We start from the raw sequence: 23302 nt of genomic DNA on the forward strand, positions 1-23302 counted from the left end.
TTTTCTTTTTTTGCAGTACAGTGATAGGGATAGAACTCAGGGCTTCAGGGACACCAGGCAAGTATTTTACTACCAAACCCTGTTCCTGGGCCATACAGACATACAGCCACTAGAAAGCCTCTAGATTTCATGCCCCAAATATCTCGAGTTCATTTGCCTACCACGCTTAGCGCTTCTTCACCTCTGCCTGTGGCTGAGACCCCATCCTGAGACCCTGTCTGGGCTTAGATGGCTCCAACAGCTCCCTGAGCGCTCTGCCTCCAGCTTCTTTTTTTAATTTTATTTAATTATATGTGTGTGTGGCCAGCTCAGCCCACCAGGGGGCGGGGCTGGCTGGCATGTGGTGCTGGGGGATTGAACCGCGGTCCCAGTGCTTTGCTAAGCTTGTTCTAAGTAGGTGCTTCAGACCACTGAGCCATCTCACCAGCCCTCTGCCTCCAGCTTCTTTCCTCCAATTCCATTTTCTACACCACTTCCAAAGTGATCTTTCTTAAATGCAAATTTCATATTCTCTTTAAAACCCTTAAATAGTTTCCTAAGCTTTCTGAATAAAATCCCAACTCCTCAGGCAGAAACTTGTATGTCATGGAATCCTTCTGGCCCCGCTCTCACATTCCTATAGTCACAGCCTCATCGAGACTGAACTACTTAACATTCCTTAAACTCAATGATTTCCCATGGCCTCTCACTCCAGCCCATGCTAACCTCTGTCTTCAGGGTGACATCTAGGGAAACTCTTTGTCATCTGCCAAGCAGGACAGAGGCCATTTTCCCCATGAAGCCTTCGGTGACCTGACTGCCTATCAGGGACAGCAGGAACTTCTGCCCTCCTGTCGGATGCTTTTGCACACCGTCCCACTGTAGCATGGCTGCTTGTTTGAGTGCTGTCTCCTCAGATCTGTGGGGCAGGGACCATGCTGCATTCATCTTTGTTTCCCCAGCAACTGCCTGGTGACTAGCATCAAAGAGGCATTCGGTAAACAAGGAAAGGACAAATAAATGTATTACGACTGTCAGGATAGCTAAGTACCAAATCTTCACATTGGAAAGAATTGTGTAAGAAAACATAGCAGTGACCAAGAGTGAGCTTCAGGGTACTCTTTGCAATAGCTCAGAGGACACTCATGTTTATCTATGGGGTCCTGGTCATGGTACCAAGAGAGTTGTATGAGAGCTGGGAATTCACCCTGAGTTCTGTCAGCTGCTTTCTAAATTGTCAGTTACCTGGGTCTGTGAGAGTCAGCTTGAGCCCTCACTCAAGAATGCAGCCACTGGGCTGGTCAGATAGCTCAGTGGATAAAAGCGCCTGCTTAGGCAGATACAGGGGCCAGGGTTCGATTGCTGGTGTGCTATGCCAGCCCTGCCCCTGGGGCACGCTGAGATGACAAATGAGACTGGGCATGGTGGCACTTGCCTATAATCCCAGCACTTGGGAGGCTGAAAATAGGAGGATCACTATGAGTCTGATCTATGTAGTGAGACCCTATACTAAACACACACACACAGAATGCAGCCACAGAACATCAAGTGTTGGGAGATGAGCAAAGGCCTATGGCTGAGTCCTTCTGTCTCTGAGTCCCTCAGTGACATTCACTGACCTTGGGCCCCACTCAAAGCCCCAGGGGAGTCTCTGCTGGTAAAAAGATGAATAAGGAGGGTACAAAGGGCACATGGAGAGTCATCCCCAACTCCAAGACCCATAATGAAGAAACTTACGCAGACCCATGGGTGCTTGAGAGCCTGGTCAGCTGTGATGCGCTTTGCTGGGTTTATGGTGAGCATCTGGTTGATCAAGTTCTTGGCTTCGGGAGTTACTGTGTCCCATTCCGGTGATGGGAACTAAGGAGTAGGACAGGGGGAGGGATATGGAATCTGAGTGTTTCACCCTGAAACGCAGGCTATGTCTTCACTTCAACTCCTACCCCTGGGATGCTGTGGTACCCAAAGCTGCCTGACATAGAGGTGGAGAAGCCCTGGGAATACCACAGAAACTGTGTCAACTTAAAGACCGGGAAGGAAGACAGAATGGTCATAGTTAGAACACCAGAACATAAGATCGGAGCAGGAAGGCAACTCCAACGCTCTAGTTCAATTCCATGCCTCTACCCAGGAGAAAAGAGGCTCGTTGATGTGCCCAAGGTATCACTGCAGGGCAGGAGCCTCCGGACTTCTCATCCCTGTGAGACAGCATGTCAGGTGGCGTCTCCGTTCTTTACAATAAAGATCAAAGAGCTTTAGTGGGTTTCTTACTTTTATAGCTACTAAGAATGGTGATTTATTTATTTATTTATTTATTTATTCATTCATTCATTCAGAACCGAGGATTGAATTCAGGCCCTTGCACTTGCCAGGCAAGTGCTTATTCTACTGAGCTATTTCCCTGGCCCCATAACGGTGTTTAAAAAAAAAAGTTGTTCCCACCAAAAAGTGGCAAGAATTAAGTCTGTTATGCCCATCCCTGGGTCCTCAAAGTCCCTTCACACTCCTGTATCACAAGACGCACTAATCCTGCACCCTCCCTTGGACAGAGCCAGAGGGGCAGGAAAATGTGCTTGCAGGGCTCTCAGCAAACCAGTCCTTACATCGTAGGCTCCGGCCTTGATCTGCTGATACAGCTTGTGCTGATCCTCATCCCAGAAGGGAGGGTAGCCCACCAGGAGGATATACAGGATGACCCCTACGAGACAGAGCACACAGGTTGCTGGGGTCAGTCACCTCCTTCTCCGAGGAGTAAAGAAAGGCCACGCAGGGCCCAGGGCCACCCAGAAAGGCAAGGGTCAGCCCAGAACTAGGCATGGATGCCAGGGGGCAGCACTGTGCCGCCAGCCCCTCTTTCTGTGTCTCACTCCTCCCATCATCAAGTCACATTAGATTCACCTCTACCTACGCTCTATGGCGTGAGCAAATCTTTGTCCAAGAATAACGTGACACAATCCAGGAAGTCACTTGGAGAAGAGGATGTGATGGGAATGGCCCTCCCAGGGGGACAAACACTGTTACTTCACACAGAGCAGGTACTTGTGGGGCCCGCAAGGAATAGCGATGCCTATTTCTTGCCATTACTGGAAGCCGAGGGCTCTGAACACAGAAAGGCTGAAGGCGTGGAATGGGCTTACCGCAGGCCCAGATATCCACAGGTTTTCCATAGGGATCTTTCCTCAAGACCTCAGGGGACAAGTAACCTGGGGTGCCAGCAAAACCTGTAGCAGAAAAGAGGGCAGAGGCACGCTGAACCCACCTTCTCTCTTAGTAAATCCCCATCAGCATTTTCCCCCCAAAGTCCTTCTCCTGCCTGCTGCTTTTGCTACATAATCTCTCGGCACACCGGCTGCAGGAGGTGCCAGGCCGAGCTTCTCATCCTTCCTGGAACCTAAGGAAGAGGGCAAGTCTGGGTGCCTACCGGGAACTTCAGCACCTCCCCAGAGGCAGCAGCAAGCACACACTGCTGACAGCTACAAGACTCACTGTACTGAGTCACGAAGGACCAGGAGGGATCTCGGTACCCTCCCACCCTCCTCCACTCTCCAAGGACCATTAAAGGTCTGGCTTCTAGTTCTGAAAGAGGAAGGCAGAACAGGAAGAGGAGGAAGGGCGGGGGTTGCATTCCGGGAAGACGGGGTCACCCTTACCAAACCAGGCCTGCTGCTCTCCCTGCACTTCGATGGCAAGGCCAAAATCAGCCAGCTTGACAGCAGCACCCTTGCATTTACTCGCCAGCAGCAGGTTCTCAGGCTGCAAAAGGAACCAGAGGAACTTGTGAGGCATCTACCCCTCAGCCCAGAGAAAGCCCACTCTGGGCCCACGCAGTACCACTACCTGGCACCAGGTGGCACCAACACATCACAAGCGGGAGGCTCGGCAGGCCAGCCTGGGCAGTACCTTCAGATCCCGGTGGACAATGTCATGCTGGTGAATGTGGTTAACACTCTCCAAAATCTGATGTATACAGTGGCTGAAAAAACAGGGGGGTGAGAAATGTCAATCAGACCACCTCATGAAGACTACATGCACAGACTAAAAGCAGATACCAGGTTCACAGAGGTAGACACCATCCAGTTCAACCTATTTTTTTTTAATGGACAAATAATATTTATACCTCTGGTATGATTAAATCACCTAACTGGCATATCTGTCACCTCAAATATGTATTGTTTCTTTGCTGTGAGAACACTTAAAAATCGTACAGCTGTTTTGAAATATACATTGTTACTATCCTCACCACAGACCAGAACCTACTCCTCCACTCTGAAACTGTACCCCCTGACCAATGCCTCTCTTTTCTCCATCCACACCCACTGCAGTCTCTAGTAGAGACTCCACCACCCTTCTACTCTACTGTATGAGATCATCGTTTTTAGATCCCACACAGAAGTAAGACCATGCGGTTTTTGTCTCTCTCTGCCTGGCTTATTTCACTTAACATAATGTCTTCTAGGCTCATGCACGTGTTATAAATGACAATTAGTAAAGGCTGAATAGGATTCTATTATCCATAGATAATACATACTTTAATAGTATTCTATTATACATTGTGCATACACACCCACAGCTATATGTAATATCCATCTACCACATGTTTAGTATCTGTTCATCTGCTGCTGACACTTACGTTCTCTATCCCGGTTATTGAGAGTAATGCTGTGTGAATGTGGGAGTACAGACATCTCTCCAACATACTGATTTCAATTTCTTTGGGTATTTACCCAGTAGTAGGACTGCTGGATCATATGGTAATTCTATTTTTAGTTTTTCTGAAGAATATTCATACAGTTTTCCAAAAAAGGCTATTCTAATTTATAATACTAACAGTGCACAGGGTTCCCTTTCCTCCACATTCTTACTAACACTCACTTTGGGGAAAGGGAAATGGAGGTCCAGGTGCACTATGTGGTTTTTCCACTCACTCACTGAGTGGCAGAAGAGCAACAAGAACTGGTCCACCAGGGCTGCTTCTGGCTGCACAAGTCCAACACAACCAACTGGTTTCCCAAGAGTCAGGAGACACCCCAGGCTGAGAAAGATGAGTCCATCCAACCCTTTTATTTTCACTTTTCTTCCCCACATGGTCACGTTGCTCCTTTATGTGCATGCATGTGTAGAGGTACTGTAGCTCAAACCCACAGGCCTCCTTTTACTTTTCATTTATTTATCTGTTTATTTATTATTTCTATTTCAAGACAGGTTCTCACCAAGTTGCCAAGGATGGACTTGAACTTGTCATCCTCCTGTCTCTCAAAGTGCTGGGATTACAAGCAGTGTGTGCTACTACATTTGGCCATTCTTAGAGAAAGGGCTTTTGCCAGCAATTAAGGAGAGTCCAACTAAGTGACCTAAGTTGTTTTGGGGATGGGTTTATTTAAACATTTGTTGAGTATCTCTATGGCAGACCCAGAAGCTGCTCTTATCATCTAGCAGAGATTAAACAAGTTTCAGAAACAATACACTTGTGGGGACTCCAAACAGCACCTGAGGAGCATTTCTGGTGAATTCACATAGAAGGACAAAGCCAGAGTCACATTCAGCTGCTATTCTCAAAGCAGACAGTCCACTGTGCAAGCCTTCCTGCCAGCCCTGTGGTCAAACTCCTGGCAGGAAACACAGGCAGGCGAAAGAGGTGGCTTCCAACTGAGCACGAGTTTACCCCCAGGGGATGTGTGGCACTGTCTGGAGACATTACTGGTTGTCACACTATGCGGAAGGGAAAAAGATGCATCTACTGGCAAGTGATGCTTCTAAGTGCCTGACACCCTCAAAAATTATCCAGTCTAAAATGCCAAGGGCACAGAAGCCAGGGGAGCCTGAGCTCGAGACCAGATGCCTGGTCATCCAACACCACCAGGTGTGCCGGGGAAGGCTGTGGTGTTTGGGTGTTCTGGGGAGGTTGGCCTTTACCTCTGAGTGCTTTCTCTAGAATCTGCTGCTGGGGCTCCTACAAAAGCCAAGGGACTACTGTACCAGGCCCCTAGTGGCCAAGGCTCAGGCCTCCCACAGGACAGAGCCCAATGGTAGGCCAACGAGCTACGGAGCGGAGTCTCCACAGAAATGTATAATTAGAACACAGCCAGGCTAGCAGAGAGAGCCTTCTGGCCTAAAATGGCAAAAGTGCAAAGTGTCCCAGGCGAGCCAGGCCAAGCCCACTGGTACAGGCCCCCCTCCCCCGGCTGGGCTCCCAGCGTTTGGGCCGCCTCCTCCCGCCCACAGCCTGGTCCTCCCCTGCTGGCACTGGAATTCATCTCTCCACTTGAGAATTTTTCCTGAGGCCAAAGCATCTGAAGTTGGTCAGCAAACACTGGCCAGCTCACGGTTGAGGAACTCATGAGGAAGCTGCACTCCCCCACTCTCCAGAGCCAGTCCAAGCTCCACATAAGCCAGATCAGCTAAGGTGGGATGATCAAAATCAGGTTCTAAGGATGTCACCCTCAGAGAAAAGTGGGGTCAGGGAGGCGCCAAGGCAGGAAAGGTAGGCCAAACTATACCCCAGTAGGTGGCATTTAGCTTGTCACAGGAAGGAGCCACCAGGGGTCAGGTGACTATCCCCTAGCCGGAGGGTCATATGTTCAAAGTGGTCATCACGCGCAACAAGGCTACAGGCTGCAAACCTGAGTAGTGGCTCCCTGGTTTTAGACTCCTTGTGGACAACAACCACACTTCCTCACCACAGCCGCAGCCTGGGGTGTGGTGCCTACTAGATTTGTCTTGAGATAAAAAGAGAGGAGAAAGTGCCCTTGGACATGCTGGTGAGTACACAGCCATATAAAGAAAACGTATTTCTGGGATGACAGGGAAAAGGAGACTTATAAGAGGCTTAACCAGATATCAATCTGGGTGAATTTTTGACTTCTAACATCACCCACAGAATGGAGCCCTAGTCCAGCTATACAGAACTGTTATCCAGAGAACAGAGCTTCTCATCTTTCCAGAGACTATTCAGACAGGCTGGACGCTGGCCCCCTGAGGTGGCTGAGCCTCCTTCTAATGCAGCTCACCTGGCATCTGCTTCACTGTAGTACTCTCTGGCCACAATGTCTTCAAAGAGTTCCCCACCAGTAACACTGTAATGAACAGGAGAAGAGGTCAGAGGAGGCAGCATCCCATGACCAGCCCAGCATCCAACAGGTAACAGTCACACTGTACAACAGCTGTTAGAGAAGTTCTGACGCTGTGTGTGCCGTGCGTGTGAGCCCTGCAAGTGCTCTGCCCTTCAGAGGCACCGGGCTCCTCTGTGGTGTATCCCGGCTCCCCTTCCTTCTGGACACTTCTGTTTCTCTAATCTACACATTAATTAACACTCAGGCAGTGGTAAAGACACAGGGATCTAAGAGAAAATATCCAAGCGATCCCAAAAGTTGGAGCTTTGCCTGAGAGCAGTATGAACATAAGCACACAGGGGTCCCAGGACAGACCTACTACAGAGAGGGAAGAGTAAAGAAAGCGTGCACATAGACACCCAAACCTGATGACACTGGAGGGGAGTTTCCAGGAGGAAAAGAGCCACTTTTAAGGTGTGGAAGTACAACCAAAGTGGAAGAGAGACCAAATGGACCCATTTACAACTAATAAAAGCTATCTTCCATTCCCCAGAATTTTTAAGGTCATGCAAAGGCTGTACTTTATCTCTCCAAAAAGAACGCATCAAGGAACAAGACACAAGCAAGGCCACAAGGCGCAGTGCTGAACACAAATACACAGAAATGTCAGAACAGAGAGACCCCCAGGGGCTTCAGGCCAGCTCCCCACCCATCCTCAGAGGAAGTTCGCAAGCAAGTCCTTTCACCCGGGCAATGGACAGGGGTCCAGCAGTGGCTGAGGGCTCAGCTTAGCCTTTCCCAAGGTGTCCCCTTGAGCCAGCTGCAGGGGAAGAGTGGCACTTACAGGTCAAACACGAGGTAGTGAAACCCTTCTTCAGAAATACTGTCATGGAGGCGCACTGCAAGAGAGGAGACAGGGACAGAGATTAACAGAGAGAAAATTCAGAGATCCTATGCTTCTTGAGAGCAAGTCCACCACAGCTCCTGCCAGCCTCACCATGCACTGCAGGCAGAAGGGGCAACACACCCAACCCTCCAAACCAAGTGGGACAACGGCAGCCACAGAGGAGTGACAGATCAGCAGCACCACCTCTGCCTGAGGGAAGCGAGAGGGGCTTTGTGGCTAAGGACAAGTCAGGATGGAGAAAAGCAGGAACCTCCCGGAGGGTCCAGTCCCAGAGAAGGTGCTCCTAGGACAACAAGATGGCACGGCACAGACAGCCACAAGATGGGACAGTCCAGGAGCTCTTGAAGAGGGGCAGATGGCAAGGGTAGACTGCAGGCAGGAAGAAGGGAACAGGGTAATAGCCAGAGAGCCCAGGAAGCTGTGCACACAATCAGACAGTGGCTTACTCTGTACTAGGCCTTGTGTTAGGTTTTTGGCCTACACTACTATCTCCCAAGCACTAGTTGAAAAAAAAAAAAAAAAAATTAAAAAAAAAAAAAAGAAAAGAAATCACTTTGGGGGCCGGGGAGATGGCTCAGTGGAGTAAGCGCTTCCCTGGCAAGTGCAAGGGCCTGAGTTCAACTCCTGGTTCCGCAAAAAAAAAAAAAAAAAAAAAAAAAAAAGCACTAGTTGAACACCACTGTACCACTGTGTGCTAGACCTTAGGGTAGACGGTGGCATACAGGAGGAATGAACAGAGCCTGCCTTCAAGGAGTTTATTACACTTTGCTAAGATGAATGTCATTCCTCCTGTACAGAAAAGGACCATGGAAGTTAACTTTTTTTTTTTAATGTATTTGATACAGGGTCTTACTACGCAGCTCAGACTCAGTGATCCTCCTGTTTTCAGTCTCCCCATTGCCGAGATTACAGGCATGCACTACCACGCCCAGTCTCGGTGGCTGGCTCTGTGTGCTGGGGGTGGGGTCTATGTAAATGTGGTGCCAGGAATTGAACCCCAGTCCCTGCGCTTGCCTAAGCAGGTGCTTAGTCCTGCTGAGCTATCTTGCTGGCCCAGAAGTTAACTTCTACCAAAGGCTAAAGAACTATTAGTAAGTGGTGGTCAAGACGTGAATCCAGGCTTCTCTAGCTCCAAAAGCCAGTGCATATCACTGCTTCCTGTAAGAGATATGGGATGGCCCACGTACCAGGCAACAAAGCCACAGAGCTGGGGCGAGAGACTGCTCACAAATGTGCCTACAACAGCGTATAGATGGGTCCAGGAGGGCAGGGCATGAAGAGGACCAAGGAAATTCACCAATAGTGAGAAAAGGCTGGCAAGCACAGTCCTGTCTCAATCCCTGCCTCTAAAGCTTTTGGGCAAAAGACCAACCTAATGTCTTCTGAGGTCTCCTCTGCAAGCTTATGCCCACAGAGCTACCTCTGGGTTAAATGCCAACCCCTGAACATCATTCTAATACAGACACAGCTTGCTTTGGCTGCCTGTCCTGATGTTCCCATCCCTCCCCTTACCTCAACTCTCTGGAGGAGAAACTTCTGTTCCACAAGCTCCCTGTGTGACCTTTGCTCCGGGCCTGAGCAGTTACAGATCTCCAGGAGCACTTCAGGAATGGCCTGACACAAACCCAACTGAGGAGGCGCTCAGATACAAAGAAATCCCAGCATCTCTTTCTTGACAGGCCTAGACTGCTTTCACATGCAGTTGCAAAGCGCCTCCTGAGGGTCAAGGAGCTTCCCGACCTCCCCTTCTCACCGAATCAACATCAGCCAGAATGTGAAACACATAACCCAAACACACAAGCCCTGCCCCAGGCCCAGAGCCATCACCACAGGTCCCTGTCTCCACCTAACAATTCAGGACTCCTGAATTGATGTGAGGTCTACACATCACACTGCCTACCTGCTCCTGTTATTAAACCGCCCACATTTCCTTAGCCCTGCCAATGACAGAGGAAGGCTTTTAGGACAGAAAGAAGGAGCCAGACCCCTCTGTCCTTCCCACACTGAACCCTCACATGCAGTCAAGCTCCCCAAAGCCCTGCTGCTTCTCCCTCACTTTGTTTCTCTGGTCTCTGTCGCTGCCTCATGCTGAGTCCTGCTGCGGCTGCTCCCTTGCTTCCAAAAGGACTTTCCATTTAATTAAAAATTTGCTATTAAAAAGCATTAAAGTGTGTAATACAAATAATCCCCTAGAAATCAGCTGTCCCAGAAGCCAAAGACCAGCTTCATTAGGGAGCTGAGTAACAGCAGCAGGATGGTGAGCTGACAGGACAGCAGGTAGGACGCTAACAACTGCCCCCAGGGGACCTCTGCCTTGAGCCTCACTGCTAACCCCATTCCCTGAGCCCGCCCAGGCCCAATCCTACCCCTGCCCCCAGAGCCACAGGCCTGAGAAAAAGGCCTGAGGAGTAGGCACTCAGGCCTCTGCCCAGACACGAGTGCCCTTTCCAGGAAGCCCACACACAGAGCCCAGGTGGGAGGGGATTAGCAGAAGAGCAAAGGAAGATTAATCCTGCCAGCCACCCAGCCCCTGCCCCTGCGGCTTTGATGTGTGCTGAAAGCGAGACGCCACACACCAAGACAAGCAGTAAGAGAGATCTGAATAAGACTCTCATTTTTCTTTTTTGTAATTTGTAAAGAAAATTAAAAGGCAACTGGGAACAAGAGGTGAAAACTGCACCATTCTAAGCACCAACTGGTAGGGGGTTTATTTGCAGACAGGGTCCTATCATGCAGTTTAGGCTGGCCTAGAATCACTTTGTAGGCCAAACTGGCCTCAAACTCAGAGCAATCCTCCTGCTTCAGCCTCCCAAGGGATGTGATTACAGGTATGGGCCCCCACACCTCGCTGAGAGAGTATTGATAATGGCTGAACTTATAATGACTGACACTTAGTTGAGTTGTTCTATGTGCCGAGCGTTTTGCTCTGTGCTTTCCATGTGGTACATTACTAGAGACTCATGTTACTAACTTGGAGGGCTACTCCTTATGATGTCCCCATCTGACAGGAGAGAAAACTAAGGCTCCAAAAGGACCCACCCAAAGTCACAACTTGTAAGTGGCAGAACCATGATTTGAAGAAAAATTGACATCAACATTCTTAGTATTGGGGTTGGGGCCATAGTTCAGTGGCACGGCACCTGCCTGGCTGTCATGAGGTCCTGAGTTCAATTCTAGACACCAAAATAGGTAAGATTCTTGATATACGTAAGTCACAGGCCGGCCAGATAGCTCAGCAGAATAAAGCGCAGTGGCCAGGGTTCAATCCACAGCATGCCATGTGGGGCTTGCTGAGACGGTGACTGAGACTGGGCGTGGTAGCGCACACCTATAATCCCAGCGCTTGGGAGGCTGAAAACAGGATAATCACTATGAGTCTGATCTACAGTGAGACCCTGTACCAAATACATTAAAAAAAAAAAAAAAAATCAGAGTCACTAAAGAATCTTTGTCCATCCTTTTATGCAAAGGAGTTTCCACCTGCCCATCAGCCCTGGCCCCCTGACTCGATAGACAACATCCTGTAGGCAGCTGCCCTGAAGCAGGCTCAGTTATATACACAGTTTTGAAGAGAAAGAGCCCAGCTCTGCTCCCATGGTGTTTCCAGGTGACAGATTTTAACCAGAAATTATACAAATAGGTAACTAAGCACAAGTGTGTGGATTGTGGTGAGAAAAAAAAGGGTGCTATGGTGTGTGGAATGAAATATTCTGATGCCCAGCCCCTTCCACAGTAAGGAGGGCTGGACCAAGGCTGACGGGAAGATGTGGGAAAAGGAACACAAAACTTTACAGTGCTTGAGCAATAACTCTAATTACTACTCTCAATCAGGGAAGGAAGGATGGCCCAAACACTGAGATACCTCTACTTTGTACTTGAGATCTTCATGGACTGAAAGACCCGCAACTCAAATGCTGTGGTGACTTGTAACTCTTTAAAAACCATCTAGGGCTGGTGACATAGCTCAGTGGACTAAGTGCCTGCTCAGGCAAGTGCAGGGACCAGGTTTCGATTTGTGGGCATCACATGCCACACCAGCCCCGACCCCAGGCGCACTGGGCCGGCACAAACCCTAAGTCTGGGCATGGTGGCACATGCCTGTAATCCCAGAACCAGGGAGGCTGAAAACAGAAGAATCACTATGGGTCTGATTTATGTAGTGAAACCCTATAGACCCTGTCCTAAATACATTAAAAAAAAAAAAAAAAATGTCCACTGCAAGCCAGGCAAGGTGGTACACACCTGCAATCCCAGCCATGTGGGAGGCTGAGACAAAGGGATCACAAATTTGAGCCCAGGCAGGGAAATTCAGCAATGTAGCCAAGACCTTGTTTCAAAATTTTAAACATCTGGGAATGTACTCAGTGCCAAGAACCCTAGGTTCCATCCCTAGCACCCTCACCAAAGCCACTCTTGCATAACAAGTCTTTCCTCAAAAGCCTCTGATAATGTGCACTGTAGAAAATGTCTGTAGCAAGTCCAGTTACTCAGGAGGCTGAGGCAAGAAGAATCCCAAGTTCATGCCTAGCCTGGGCATCTTATAGAGACTTTACCTCAGAACAAAAAGGACTAAAAATAGAACACAGTGATAAGAGTACTTGCCTACTACACCCAAGGTCCTGGATTCAGTACCAAACAAAACTAAAATAAAAAAGGCTGAGGATGTACCTCATTGGTAGAGTGTTTATCTAGCACATGCGAGGGCCTGGGTTCAATCCCCAGTACTGGAAAAAGAAAGAGTAGTCATACGATGAGAAGGAGACCCTGCTGTCACTGAGCCTACACCCCAGAGGCAGTTGTGCAGGGCCCCTACCTCTGCACCAGGGACAGAAATTCAGATCAGCCATGAGCAATGTTTCCTTTTTCTTTAGAATTAATTTTACTATACTGTTCCCCAAATGGTAGCCTTCCCTGAATAATTCATGAATAGAACTAGGGTTGAGGAGCTGAGAGTTGGAATCTCCATTTCCATTTTCATCACTTCCATTTCCAGTCTTGTTTGCTGAATCCTCTCCCAAGCTCATGAAGGATCTCAGAAGAGAAAAGAGAGGCAGGTACATATGGGTTAAATAACCTGCAAGAGGTCACAACTTGTAACTGGGAAATCCCAAATTCAAACCGAGTGAACCTGATTCCAAAGACACACACCATGGCTCCTCCAAGTGTGGCCATGGACCAGTGGCAGCATCATCTGTGATCTGGGAGATTAAGAATCTCAGGCCCTAACTCCAGACCTACTGAATCAAGACCTGAATTTTGACACGAGCCCTGGCTGACTCATAAGCACATAAAAGTTTGAGAAGGGCTGCTTTAAACCACAATGCTAGACTGTGATCAAAAGTGCTGGGGCAGCTCAGCACGGAGGAAGACAGTCTATTCATTAGAGGAATTTAGAGCAGAGAGCAGGCAGATCACAGGTGGAACGCACTCTAGTGAGGCTTTAGACTGTCGGTACTACGGGCTCCCCCGACACTCAATTGCCACCACTGCCTGCTGCCGGGACGGCTTGGAGCTCAACAGTGAGCTTCACACCCAACAGGAATTTTGGTTGTTTTAAATGAATACACTTTACTTTTTAGAGCAGTTTTGGGTTCATACCAAAACTGAGCAGAAGGTACAAAGAGTTCCCACATAACCCCATACCCACATCCACACAGCCTCCCCCACTATCAACACCCCACGCCAAAGTGGTACATTTGTCACCATCGATGAACCTACAGTGACACATCAGTACCAAAAGTCCACAGTGTACATTAGGGCTTACACTTCCGACAGGCTTCTGAGTGGACTGCGTATTAGGGATACAATGGGACATGTGGCCCCTGAACCCAGTACCCCCTTTGAATCCAAGGGGCTCCAGATCTGACAGCAGCCAAAGGTCAACAATCTGGCTCTTTGCTCTCAGCTGACCCAGCGATGCACCATTCTTGGACTGCTCTGCTGGTCTCCCTTTGAGACGGAGCTAAAAAGACCAGAGCCAAAAGGGCCATGGAGAACAGTGAATCAGGGCACAAACTGCCTCCTCTCCAGCAACAAGGCAGGTCCGGATCCATGGCAACACCTGCTCCTGGACCCAAAGCTCAGCCACATCTCCAAGAGTTCTGGTTCCCACCAGAAGCCGGGGAGCCCAGCCAGCCAGCGCTCCTAGGACACAGTCCTGATGCACCCTTCCCTCTGCCTGCCCCTACCCCGGCCCCTGGCCCAGGAACTCTCCAGATCTCTGAGCAGTAGTGAAATGGGAACACAGTCCTAGGCAATCCGATGCCGATGCCGATGCCAACAAAGTGACTGCCTCAGGTGTTGCTGACTTCCCAACAGTGCAGAGCCCTGGGACAGGCAATTCCTCCACTGCCTTTATTTCAAGCTTGCAGTTGATGGTAAAGGGAAAGGATGACCACACCAAGAATAATCGAAAAGTCACTGTACTATATATTTAATCCTAGAAATGTATGAAAAAAAGCTAAGACTCTTTTCTGCTAATATCCCCCCTTTGTCTTTCCTATTCATATTTATCTCAGTTGTCTTTATGATACCCTGACCCTCCTGTGGTCCACCTTTCCTGTGTCATAGGGATGTTAACAGCAGTCTGCTTCTACACCTCTGGCCCTTATCCCTTTTTCTTCCTACAGGAGGAAACACATCACTGCTGCTCCAGTTGGCCCCAAGAAGCATAAAGGAAAGGAAGCTGCGGTCCTCAAGAGTTTGAGATCCAAGACTGGGATCCCAAAATGCTTTCTGAGGTGGTGGGTGGCTTTAGAGCCAAGCCTCCTGATTTGAAAATCTGGGAAGTAGGATTTTTTTTTTTTCAAAATATGAAATCTTGTTTTTCAATATTGGGAAATAATAATATTTTTAGACTACTGAGCCAGCCAAACAAAACATGCCCAAATTTGTGACTGTCACTCGAAGTGTTTCTCTGGGGGCCCTGGTCAACCCACAGCAGCACACAGGTCCCTACCACGCAGTTTTTCAAGCAAGGTCTAACCTCAGAAACCCCAAAAGCTCCTGAGCTCCAAGGCCAGACGCGCCAGCTGAGAAGTGCTGGCTCCGTGGGATGTGCGCACCAGGTGGAGCAGGGTACCGACTATGCCAATCTGCCTCGGGTGTAATCCAAGCTGCTGATTGTGATCTATAAAGCCCGGGATGGCTGGTGTGCTGGTTACCTCAGCACTGCTCCTCTCTCCTCAGGCTGGAGGACGACTCAGCTCTCCTACTAGGAGCTCACACTAAACCTTCTGCGATCTGGAAGCCAGTGGCTGGGTGGCCCTGGAAGCAGTATCAAGCTCCGGCAAGTCGCCTCACAGGCCTGGCTGCCAAGAGAGTGGAGCAGGCGGCCTCCATGGCACTGCGGGAGCCCTGATATTTAGGCCATGCCTGAGGAGCACAGACCACGGTTGTCCTTCGTGATGACTCAGGGCTTTCAGAGAAAACCTAGGAGATGCTCCCCGCTCTGCCTCAAGTCCACGTTGGTGTTTCGGCTCAGACACCACAGCCAGCCTACTTTCTGGCGCTTCTGTAAGAAGCACCAGATGAGGGCCAATGCTTTTGGCAAAGATTGTTTCAGCTCAACAACGTAAAAATGAGCCAAAATGGTTTGGGGCAGGCAAACCTCCTCAAGCTTTAAAACAAACAACAATGTGCTCTTGTTCAATGTGCTCTTGTCCCCGGGTCGGGATGGGAGCAGAAAGAGAGCCTCTCAATTTTCTCTCCTTCCTCATCTGAGCCCATCCTGCCACCCCTTCTCCAGAGAAGTCAGGCAGGCAGACAGCGGGAACACAAACCAGAGTGCCATGGAAACTTCAACGCGCACAGGACACCGCAACAGGGACAAAACTCTTTCCGGTCCAAAAACAAAATCCTGTGCCTTTCAGGAGGGCTATGGATGGCCCCCGTGAGGGATGCCTCAGGCTGGGAGCCCAGAACCTCACACCCTGAGGGCCTGGACCTCAGCCCAAAGGCGGAAGGAGCAAGGGGAGAGAGGAGTCTGAATCTATTCCAACTCTCAGCCTAACACGGAGCCACAGCAGTGGAGATACTCAGGTCTCTCAATGAGAAAGCCTCAGTGTGCTGCTACGCTGCCCAGGCCAAATGAAGACACCAGGTGGAGAGGTGACAGACAGAGGTGACTCCACACACAAAAGCAGCCAATCTTTGTGCATCCTGCCTTCCACAAAACACCATGGAGTATGGGGTGGGGCACCACAGAAGTCTCTGTATAGGGCACTCACCAATGTTTGGATGTTTCAGAAGTCGGCATATCCGGGCCTCACGTTCTAGTTTCTGGTGATCTAAGCACAAAAGAGAGGGGAAAAAAAAAGGTCATCAGCCATCTATTCTATTTATGGTCACTGGGCTATTCATATGTCTTTAATTTTTAGGCACTGACTAGCTACTTGTGGCAATCAGGCAAATTAATACAGCAAGTCACAGCAATCCTGGATATAGCTGTTACGACCACTTTTTCCAGGTAAGAAAATAAATGACTTGAGGGGTTAAATACTTTACACCAGTGAGTGGCAGACCCAGAACTGAATTCAGGTGTTTAGCTAAAACAGATGTTCTTTCCTCTACCATAAGAGATTTTCTTTCTTCTTGGAAGCACTAGCACAGTAGTTCCCCCTTGTCTGAGGCAGAGGTGTTCCAAGATCCCCAGCAGATGCCTGAGACCGCAGACAGTACCATATCTTATACCAAAGCACTGTGATACTGTGACATTCCACCTGATGGTCAAAAAGGCCACTAAATGATTCCTGTCAGGTAGCTTCTATAACAGAATACTCCAGACAAAGGGATGATCATGTCCTGGGGGACAGGAATACGGCAGCAAGGGATTTTTATCACATTAAATTTTTTTTATTTATTTATTTTTGAGACAGGGTCTTGCTATGCAGTTCGGGCCAGCCTTGAACTCACTTTTGTAGCCCCCAGGCCAGTCTTGAACTCACAGTGATCCTCCTGTCTCAACCTCCCAAGTGCTGGGATTACAGGCGTGTGCCACCATGCTCAGTTCTAAATAGGACCTTCCACACTGAGTTAGATCTCTGGCTGTTTGTTACTTTTTATTTATTTACTTTATTATGTACTAGGAATTGAACGCCTGACCTTGTACTTGCCAGGCAGGCACCTTATAGCTGAGCTACATCCCAGACCTGACATTACTTATATTTAAAACTTACTTATTTTATTTCATTTTACTTTTGGCAGAACCAGGGATTGAACTCAGGCCCTTTTGCTTGCCAGGCAAGCACTTATTCTACTGGGCTATCTTCTTGGCCCCTAAAACTTATTAACTGCTTATTTCTGGAACTCTCCAGTTAGTGTCTTTGAATTGTGGTTGGTCACAGATAACTGAGACTGCACAAAAAGAAAAACAAGGTAAGAGGGAATAGTGTAACAGCTGAGTTGATTGAGTACAGTGCTAGGAGTTTTACATGTATGTATTTTCCTTCAAAGTTGTCCTCTCAACTCTGAAACATAACAGTGCTGACCAATGAGGGTGCCGATAACCAATTTTCCTCATTTCTTATGATGCTATGGATGGAACCCAGGGCCTCACGTATACTAGGCAAGAGTTCTACCACTGAGCTACAACTCAACCCTGGCAATTTAAAATAATAATTACAGCTAACAGGGGCCAGGGAGATGGCTCAGTGGAATAAGCGCTTCCCTGGCAAGCACAAGGGCCTGAGTTCAATCCCCGGTTCTGCCAAATAATAATAATAATAATAATAATAATAATAATAATAATAATAATAAATCTTAGCTGTAATAATAATAATAATAATACAGCTAAGATTTACTGAGGGTTGACATCTATGCCACATGGACAAAACTCTATAGAAGGCTGGCACTATTCTGATGCTATTTTATAGAAAAAGAAAACAAGACAGATATAAATCTTGCTTCTCTCCAGGCTCCTCCAGACTGCCCATGGCTGTGAGCTCTGAACTGTTCATCCTTGGGCTCTGGATTACTCTGTTTTGAGGAAATGACCAGAATATGTGAGTCCTCAGGGCCAGGTGAGCCGCATGGGTCAACTCCTTCCACAGGAAGAACTCAGGGAGCACAGAGAATGCTGCTCAGAGCAAGGAAACCCAGCCACCTCTCCTTTCCTCGGTCTGTGCCTGCTGGAATCCTGTCCAAAGCTGCCTCCTTGATAAAGGCTTCCCTGCTCCTCTTGGGAGATGGTGTCTTCTCCTCCTGACGACCCCGATCTTCCCCTGTACTTCTCACGATTCACACACCACAGATCACAGGGGGACCTTCCCAAGTAGTACTCCTGGAGCTCTTTCCATAAACAGGAACTCCACAGGCTTATTAGTAACAACAGTAGCAGGAACAACCGCCACTTGCTAAGCATTTACTGTGAGGCAAAGATTATCATTGCTTATCCTCACTGAAACTCCATCGAGCAGGAACCTGATTAGCTCTACACAAATGAGGAAACTAAGGCTTAAAAAGGTAAAAGTACTCTGACTGCCCAAGCTGATAGACAGGAAGTACATGCTGGTGGTCTGGGCCTGGATCCCTCTTTCTCCATCACTGCAAATGAGAACAAGTGAGAGCAAAGACTGGAGGGCTTGAGAGGCAGAGTTTGGTGCAATCCAACTCCCTAGGCTAAGCAACCCCATCTTTCGTAGAAGGGGTTTCTCCCCACCTCATTTCCATCCCACACAGCAGAATCTCTTTATTTATTTATTTTTTTAAATTTTTTTTACATTTATTTATTTAGTGTGCGTGTGTGTGTGTGTGTGTGTGTGTGTGTGTGTGTGTGGCCAGCTCAGCCCACCAGAGGGCGGGGCTGGCTGGCATGTGGTGCTGGGGGATTGAACCGTGGTCCCTGTGGTTTGCTAAGCTTGTTCCAAGTAGGTGCTTTAGACCACTGAGCCATCTCGCCAGCCCAGCAGAATCTCTTTAAAGCCTTCAACGGCTCTTACCAAGACCCCAGCAGGTAGCTGTTAGGATTGGGCCCATTTTACAAAGGATAAACTGACACCCAGAGAAATTAAATAACTTGTTAAAGATTTCGCAGCAGGAAAAGGGCAAACTAAGATCCAAACCCTGGTCCGTCTGTCTGAGATAATGTAAGGATTTTAGATGAGAAGGAACTCATGTTCACTGTTTCAGCAACCACCTCAAGTTTGTGTTAAACTTTTCCTCTAGCAATAATTCTGCTTCATGGAAGGAGGTGGGGACTGGCAGAGATTAGTCCCTACTTCCCAGCTAATCTATCCAGCTGCCCAAAGATCTGGGTCAGGCCTTCCTTTCCATCCTCAGGTGCAGCCTGACCGATGCCCAGGATGCAGCCAAACCCACATCACCCTAGGCCCACATTACCTGGTCCCAAAAGGATGTGGCCAGGGCCTTCTATGAGGCAGGGCACATAAGGTCGTGGTGGTGGGGAGGGATGGGACATGCTCCTTCCAGATCTGGCCTTATGTTGAGTGCTACCCCCACCTTCCCCTGTGAGCCCTGGAATGGCGACAGAGATACTGCAGACTGTAGCCATACTGGCCACGTCTCTGACCACACATCTCACCACCTCTGACCCACAACTCACAGGCTTGGCTGCCCAGACAGGTGTGGGAAAACAGCACCTTGCAATGTGGAGGTGGCAGCTGAGGGGAAGGCCCAGAAGATTAATGTTTATCTCCTTCCTTAAGTCTCTTACTGGCTGATGGTTACGGGCCCACAACAGCAACAGCACTAAAAATAAGAAAAGGTGTTCTGGCTTTCCCAGTGACTCAGCGCAGAGACAGGAGACACAGACTTCATCTCTCAACTCCTCAAAGGAGCTGCCCAGGGTGTCCAGGGTCCTTGCCAGCCACTCAGCTCAACCACGGAGCTGAGTTCTAAGTTCTGGGCGAGGCCCGTAGGTTCTCTGAACCCCAGGCTTGTGCCCTGGTCCTCACCCTGATTCCAAGCCATAGAGTAGAGCAATTAACACATCGGTTTTGGACTCAGATGGCCCTGGATTAAGTCCAGCCCTGTGATATCTGGCAAGTTACTAAACGTACCCAAGCCTCATTCAGCCCTTCAAAATGTATTTATTGAGGCCTACCACGTGACAGACACTGTGCTAGACGCTGGGGAACTGTGGCCAGCAACCCAGATGAAACCCCTGCCCTTGTGGGGCTCACATGCTGGTAGGACCGGGGCGGGGAGAAGGCCAGACAAGAAGCTCAGCTTGCAGGCAGGTGGTGCAGTAAGTGCTAAGTAGAAGAATGAAGCTGGGAGGGAGAAAGTGTAAGCCTAAACAAGGTGGCTGTGCATGGCATGAGACTTCTCACTGCAAAGCCTCAGTGAGAAAATGACATCTGATTTGGACCCAAAGGGGACAAGAGTGAGCCAGGTACCTAGCTTACGAGTTTCTTATTCTAATATGGAAACACCAAGACCTCAGGTTTAAATGCAATAATGTGGATGGTACACTCTGCGTAGCACCTGACAAGAAGCAGCCTGCTTTCCAAGTGTTCAATGACAGAACAAGACTTCTGGGCCAGGCTCACTGCCACAGACAACAGAGACATTAGGACCCACTTTCCTCTCCACCTGGGCATATGCAGGGTCCAAAATACACCTGCACCCCCAACCCACTCTTGGGGCTTCTCATGAACTCCCCATGGCTGTTTTGGGGCATGGCCTACCTACATCTAAGGCCTATAGGGGCTGCCAGGGAGAGGACCACCCTGGGGAGCGTCACTTCCTGTGAGGTCCCCCTTCTTCCTCAGCCTCACTGGTGACAGTGCCCTGCCATCACAAAGTTCTTTAGTACTGACCTATGCCCCGCACAGCACAGCCACCTGTCCAGCCCCCCCTCCAGTGTTTCCCTACCATTCCTGTCCTATGGTCCCCTGTGGGCCAGAGAGCACCAACCCAGCAGAAACAAGACAGGTTTGAGCATATTTCCCAAGGGCAAGGGCTTCCTGGCCAAACAGCATCCTCAATCCCAAAGTGACAAGGTCGCTGCCTTGGTGGCTGCCTCAGTCCACAGGAGTAGGAAAAGGCCCTGGCTCCACATCCCAAAGTGCTAAACACCCTCTGGTGTTCTTGCCTGAAGCGGCCTCTTCCTGGAGACGCCCCTTCTTCCAGGGACCACCCTTCTCCCTCATCTACCTTTCACTGGGCTTCTCCCCACCCCCTCCCACAGCCCAGCCCCCCCTTCCTGTTCGACAACAGCCACTTCCCGCTTTGCACAGGGCCACTTCCTGCCTGCCTGTGTGCTACTGCCATGGAGACCCACCCCTGCCGGCCCTCAGCCCTGCTTCAACCACAGCCCTCTGCAAAGTTTCCCCCCTTAAGAGCAGAGGTAGCAACAGGAGCAGAAAGCAGAAGTGGCCTCATCAGGGGCCTGCTCCATCCTCCCCCAGCACTGGCCCAGGGTGGAGCCAGGCCCTGGGAAATGAGGATCCTGGCAAGCCTGCCTTTCCTGCACTTCTGCCCAAGCACTTTGAGGCTTGGTCAAGTACTCCAGGATTTTACAGGAAGGACAATAAGGAGTAACCAGATGCACCAAGGCAGGCAAAAAAATGGAAGCAGTTAGCAAGGTCACAGTGTGCAGCAAAGGGGCACACAGGGCCCTCAACCACCAGCCCCTCCAGCCCTGAAGAGACGCCTACTTCGAATGCACTCTCCTCCCCGCTGCCTACAATGGCTAGGCACCCGTCCTCTATGGCCCTGCCCGAGACCTGCCCTCTGATTTAGGGACATGTCTCCAAAATCACAAACGCCAGCACTGGCCTCAAATGAGGACTCTGTTGTCACCTAAACACAAGATCCTCAGTAAGTGGGAGCAGACACATGGTTGCCCTCTGGCCATAGGCCTCTCTCCTTGAGTTCCAATCTCAGACACGGTGCCCTTTTTAAAGCGTATTCTGCAGGTCTGTGCCTGTGACCCCAAATCAGACCATCAGATGCTTCCCGCAGCCCCACCCATCTCAGATGCGCCCTGGGAGGGCCTCAGCTTGCTGCCTCCCGAGATTCCCTCTCCTTCCCACACAGTGGAAGTCCCATATGGCCTTGGTGGGCATCACCTGGAGGACCACAGACAAGGGCAGCACAGGGATTTGGTGTCATAATCCACCTTCCCCAGCTGTTTACCCACACAGTCCCATCCTGGCACTACGAGACCCTTCCTCTTTGAATCTCACTCCAAAGGGGCAGAGAACCTCCATCACACCAGCCAGGGGACCATGGCTTCTAGTGCTTGCACACCTACTCATGTAAGGCCTAGCTGAGGGCTGTAGCTACAGGGTGTAAGATCTGAAATGCACCCATGTGAATCCCCAAACCTTTGTCCCTTAAGCTAGCATTATACCTTTTCAGCCCTACACCAAAGCTGACAACCCTTTGTCAGCTAGGTGACACAAAAGCCGGAGCCTCACTATAGCTTTGGATTTCAAGACAAGGAAAGCTCTCGCTAAGGCAGGAAAGGGCTAGCATTAAGGTTAGGGTGCTAAGACTTGCCCCATAGTTCAAGCTCCAATCCTGCTTTGATGGAGAAAATTCCCTTGGGTCTTTCACAAACCCAAGAAGGCAAAGCTCTGCCTCTGGATGTTCTGGTCACTGTTAAGGGCCAGAACAGGGTCAGCCTCTGAGTTCTTAGTGCACCCAGCAGCACCGCTGGTGCCTGCAACCTTTGCCCACTGTTTTGGTGACATTTCCTTCATGGTAACCAGCCCCAAGTAAAACATCCCAGGAAGCAGACCCTAAAAATAGCTCCTCCCAGGGCAGCAGCAAGCAGGGGGAAGGGAAAGAGAGGGAGGAGAAAAGAGGGGAGCAGATGGGAAGCTGCTGCTGCTACTGCTGCTGATAGGGCCCAGGAAGTAGCGATGGTGTTGGGGGGGAGTGGCTGGAAATGTCTCCACCAGAGTCCAAAAATGTGGGTACAGATGAGAATGGGGCCTCAGCCAGCAATGAGGGATCTGCTCCACTGGGCTTGGAGCTCTGGGCCTAGAAGGAGAAGTGTGGGGCGACACACCAGGAGTCCTCACAGGAACAAAGGGCCCACAGCCTGGGTCTAAAAGGGAATATTCAGGGAGGAAGTGAAGGCCATGCTTTCTGATGATGCTGGGGTCTGAGGACCAGCAAAACCATGGGCATACTTATGGCCTGAAAACAAAACCAAATCCCCATGAAATCATTTATGCCTTGGTTTCCCCTGTCATTCTGGGACAGGTGTATCTGACCATGGGCAGGTGACAAAGGGCTTCCGCAGAGGCCCTCCAAAGGTGCAAAATGCCCAATGCTTCCTGTCACCACCTTTTTGGCACCAGGATCAAGCCCTTGTCTGCCTGCCAAGGCTGTTCAGAGAGCACAGAGATGGGGACAGGAGCTGATCACCACCCCCCTTCCTTGTTGACAGTCT

The 23302-nt window shown here is 49.6% G+C and overlaps 1 protein-coding gene across 16 annotated transcripts in view; it reads right to left on the reverse strand.

Annotated features, from left to right (window-relative positions):
- Camk2g (calcium/calmodulin dependent protein kinase II gamma) overlaps positions 1-23302 on the reverse strand; it is a 59041-nt gene that overhangs the window by 29350 nt on the left and 6389 nt on the right. For all 16 annotated transcript variants that reach the window (XM_004624020.3, XM_004624026.3, XM_004624022.3 and 13 more), the window contains exons 3-10: positions 16164-16223; positions 7873-7927; positions 6987-7052; positions 3880-3952; positions 3630-3732; positions 3117-3200; positions 2583-2677; positions 1717-1839 (exon numbers count right to left, since the gene is read on the reverse strand). In XM_004624020.3, the coding sequence (XP_004624077.1) occupies positions 1717-1839; positions 2583-2677; positions 3117-3200; positions 3630-3732; positions 3880-3952; positions 6987-7052; positions 7873-7927; positions 16164-16223 (659 nt within the window). The remainder of the gene's footprint in view (positions 1-1716; positions 1840-2582; positions 2678-3116; positions 3201-3629; positions 3733-3879; positions 3953-6986; positions 7053-7872; positions 7928-16163; positions 16224-23302) is intronic.

This window comes from Octodon degus, unplaced genomic scaffold, assembly GCF_000260255.1.
Source record: "Octodon degus isolate 3935 unplaced genomic scaffold, OctDeg1.0 scaffold00005, whole genome shotgun sequence".
Lineage (NCBI taxonomy): Eukaryota > Metazoa > Chordata > Mammalia > Rodentia > Octodontidae > Octodon > Octodon degus.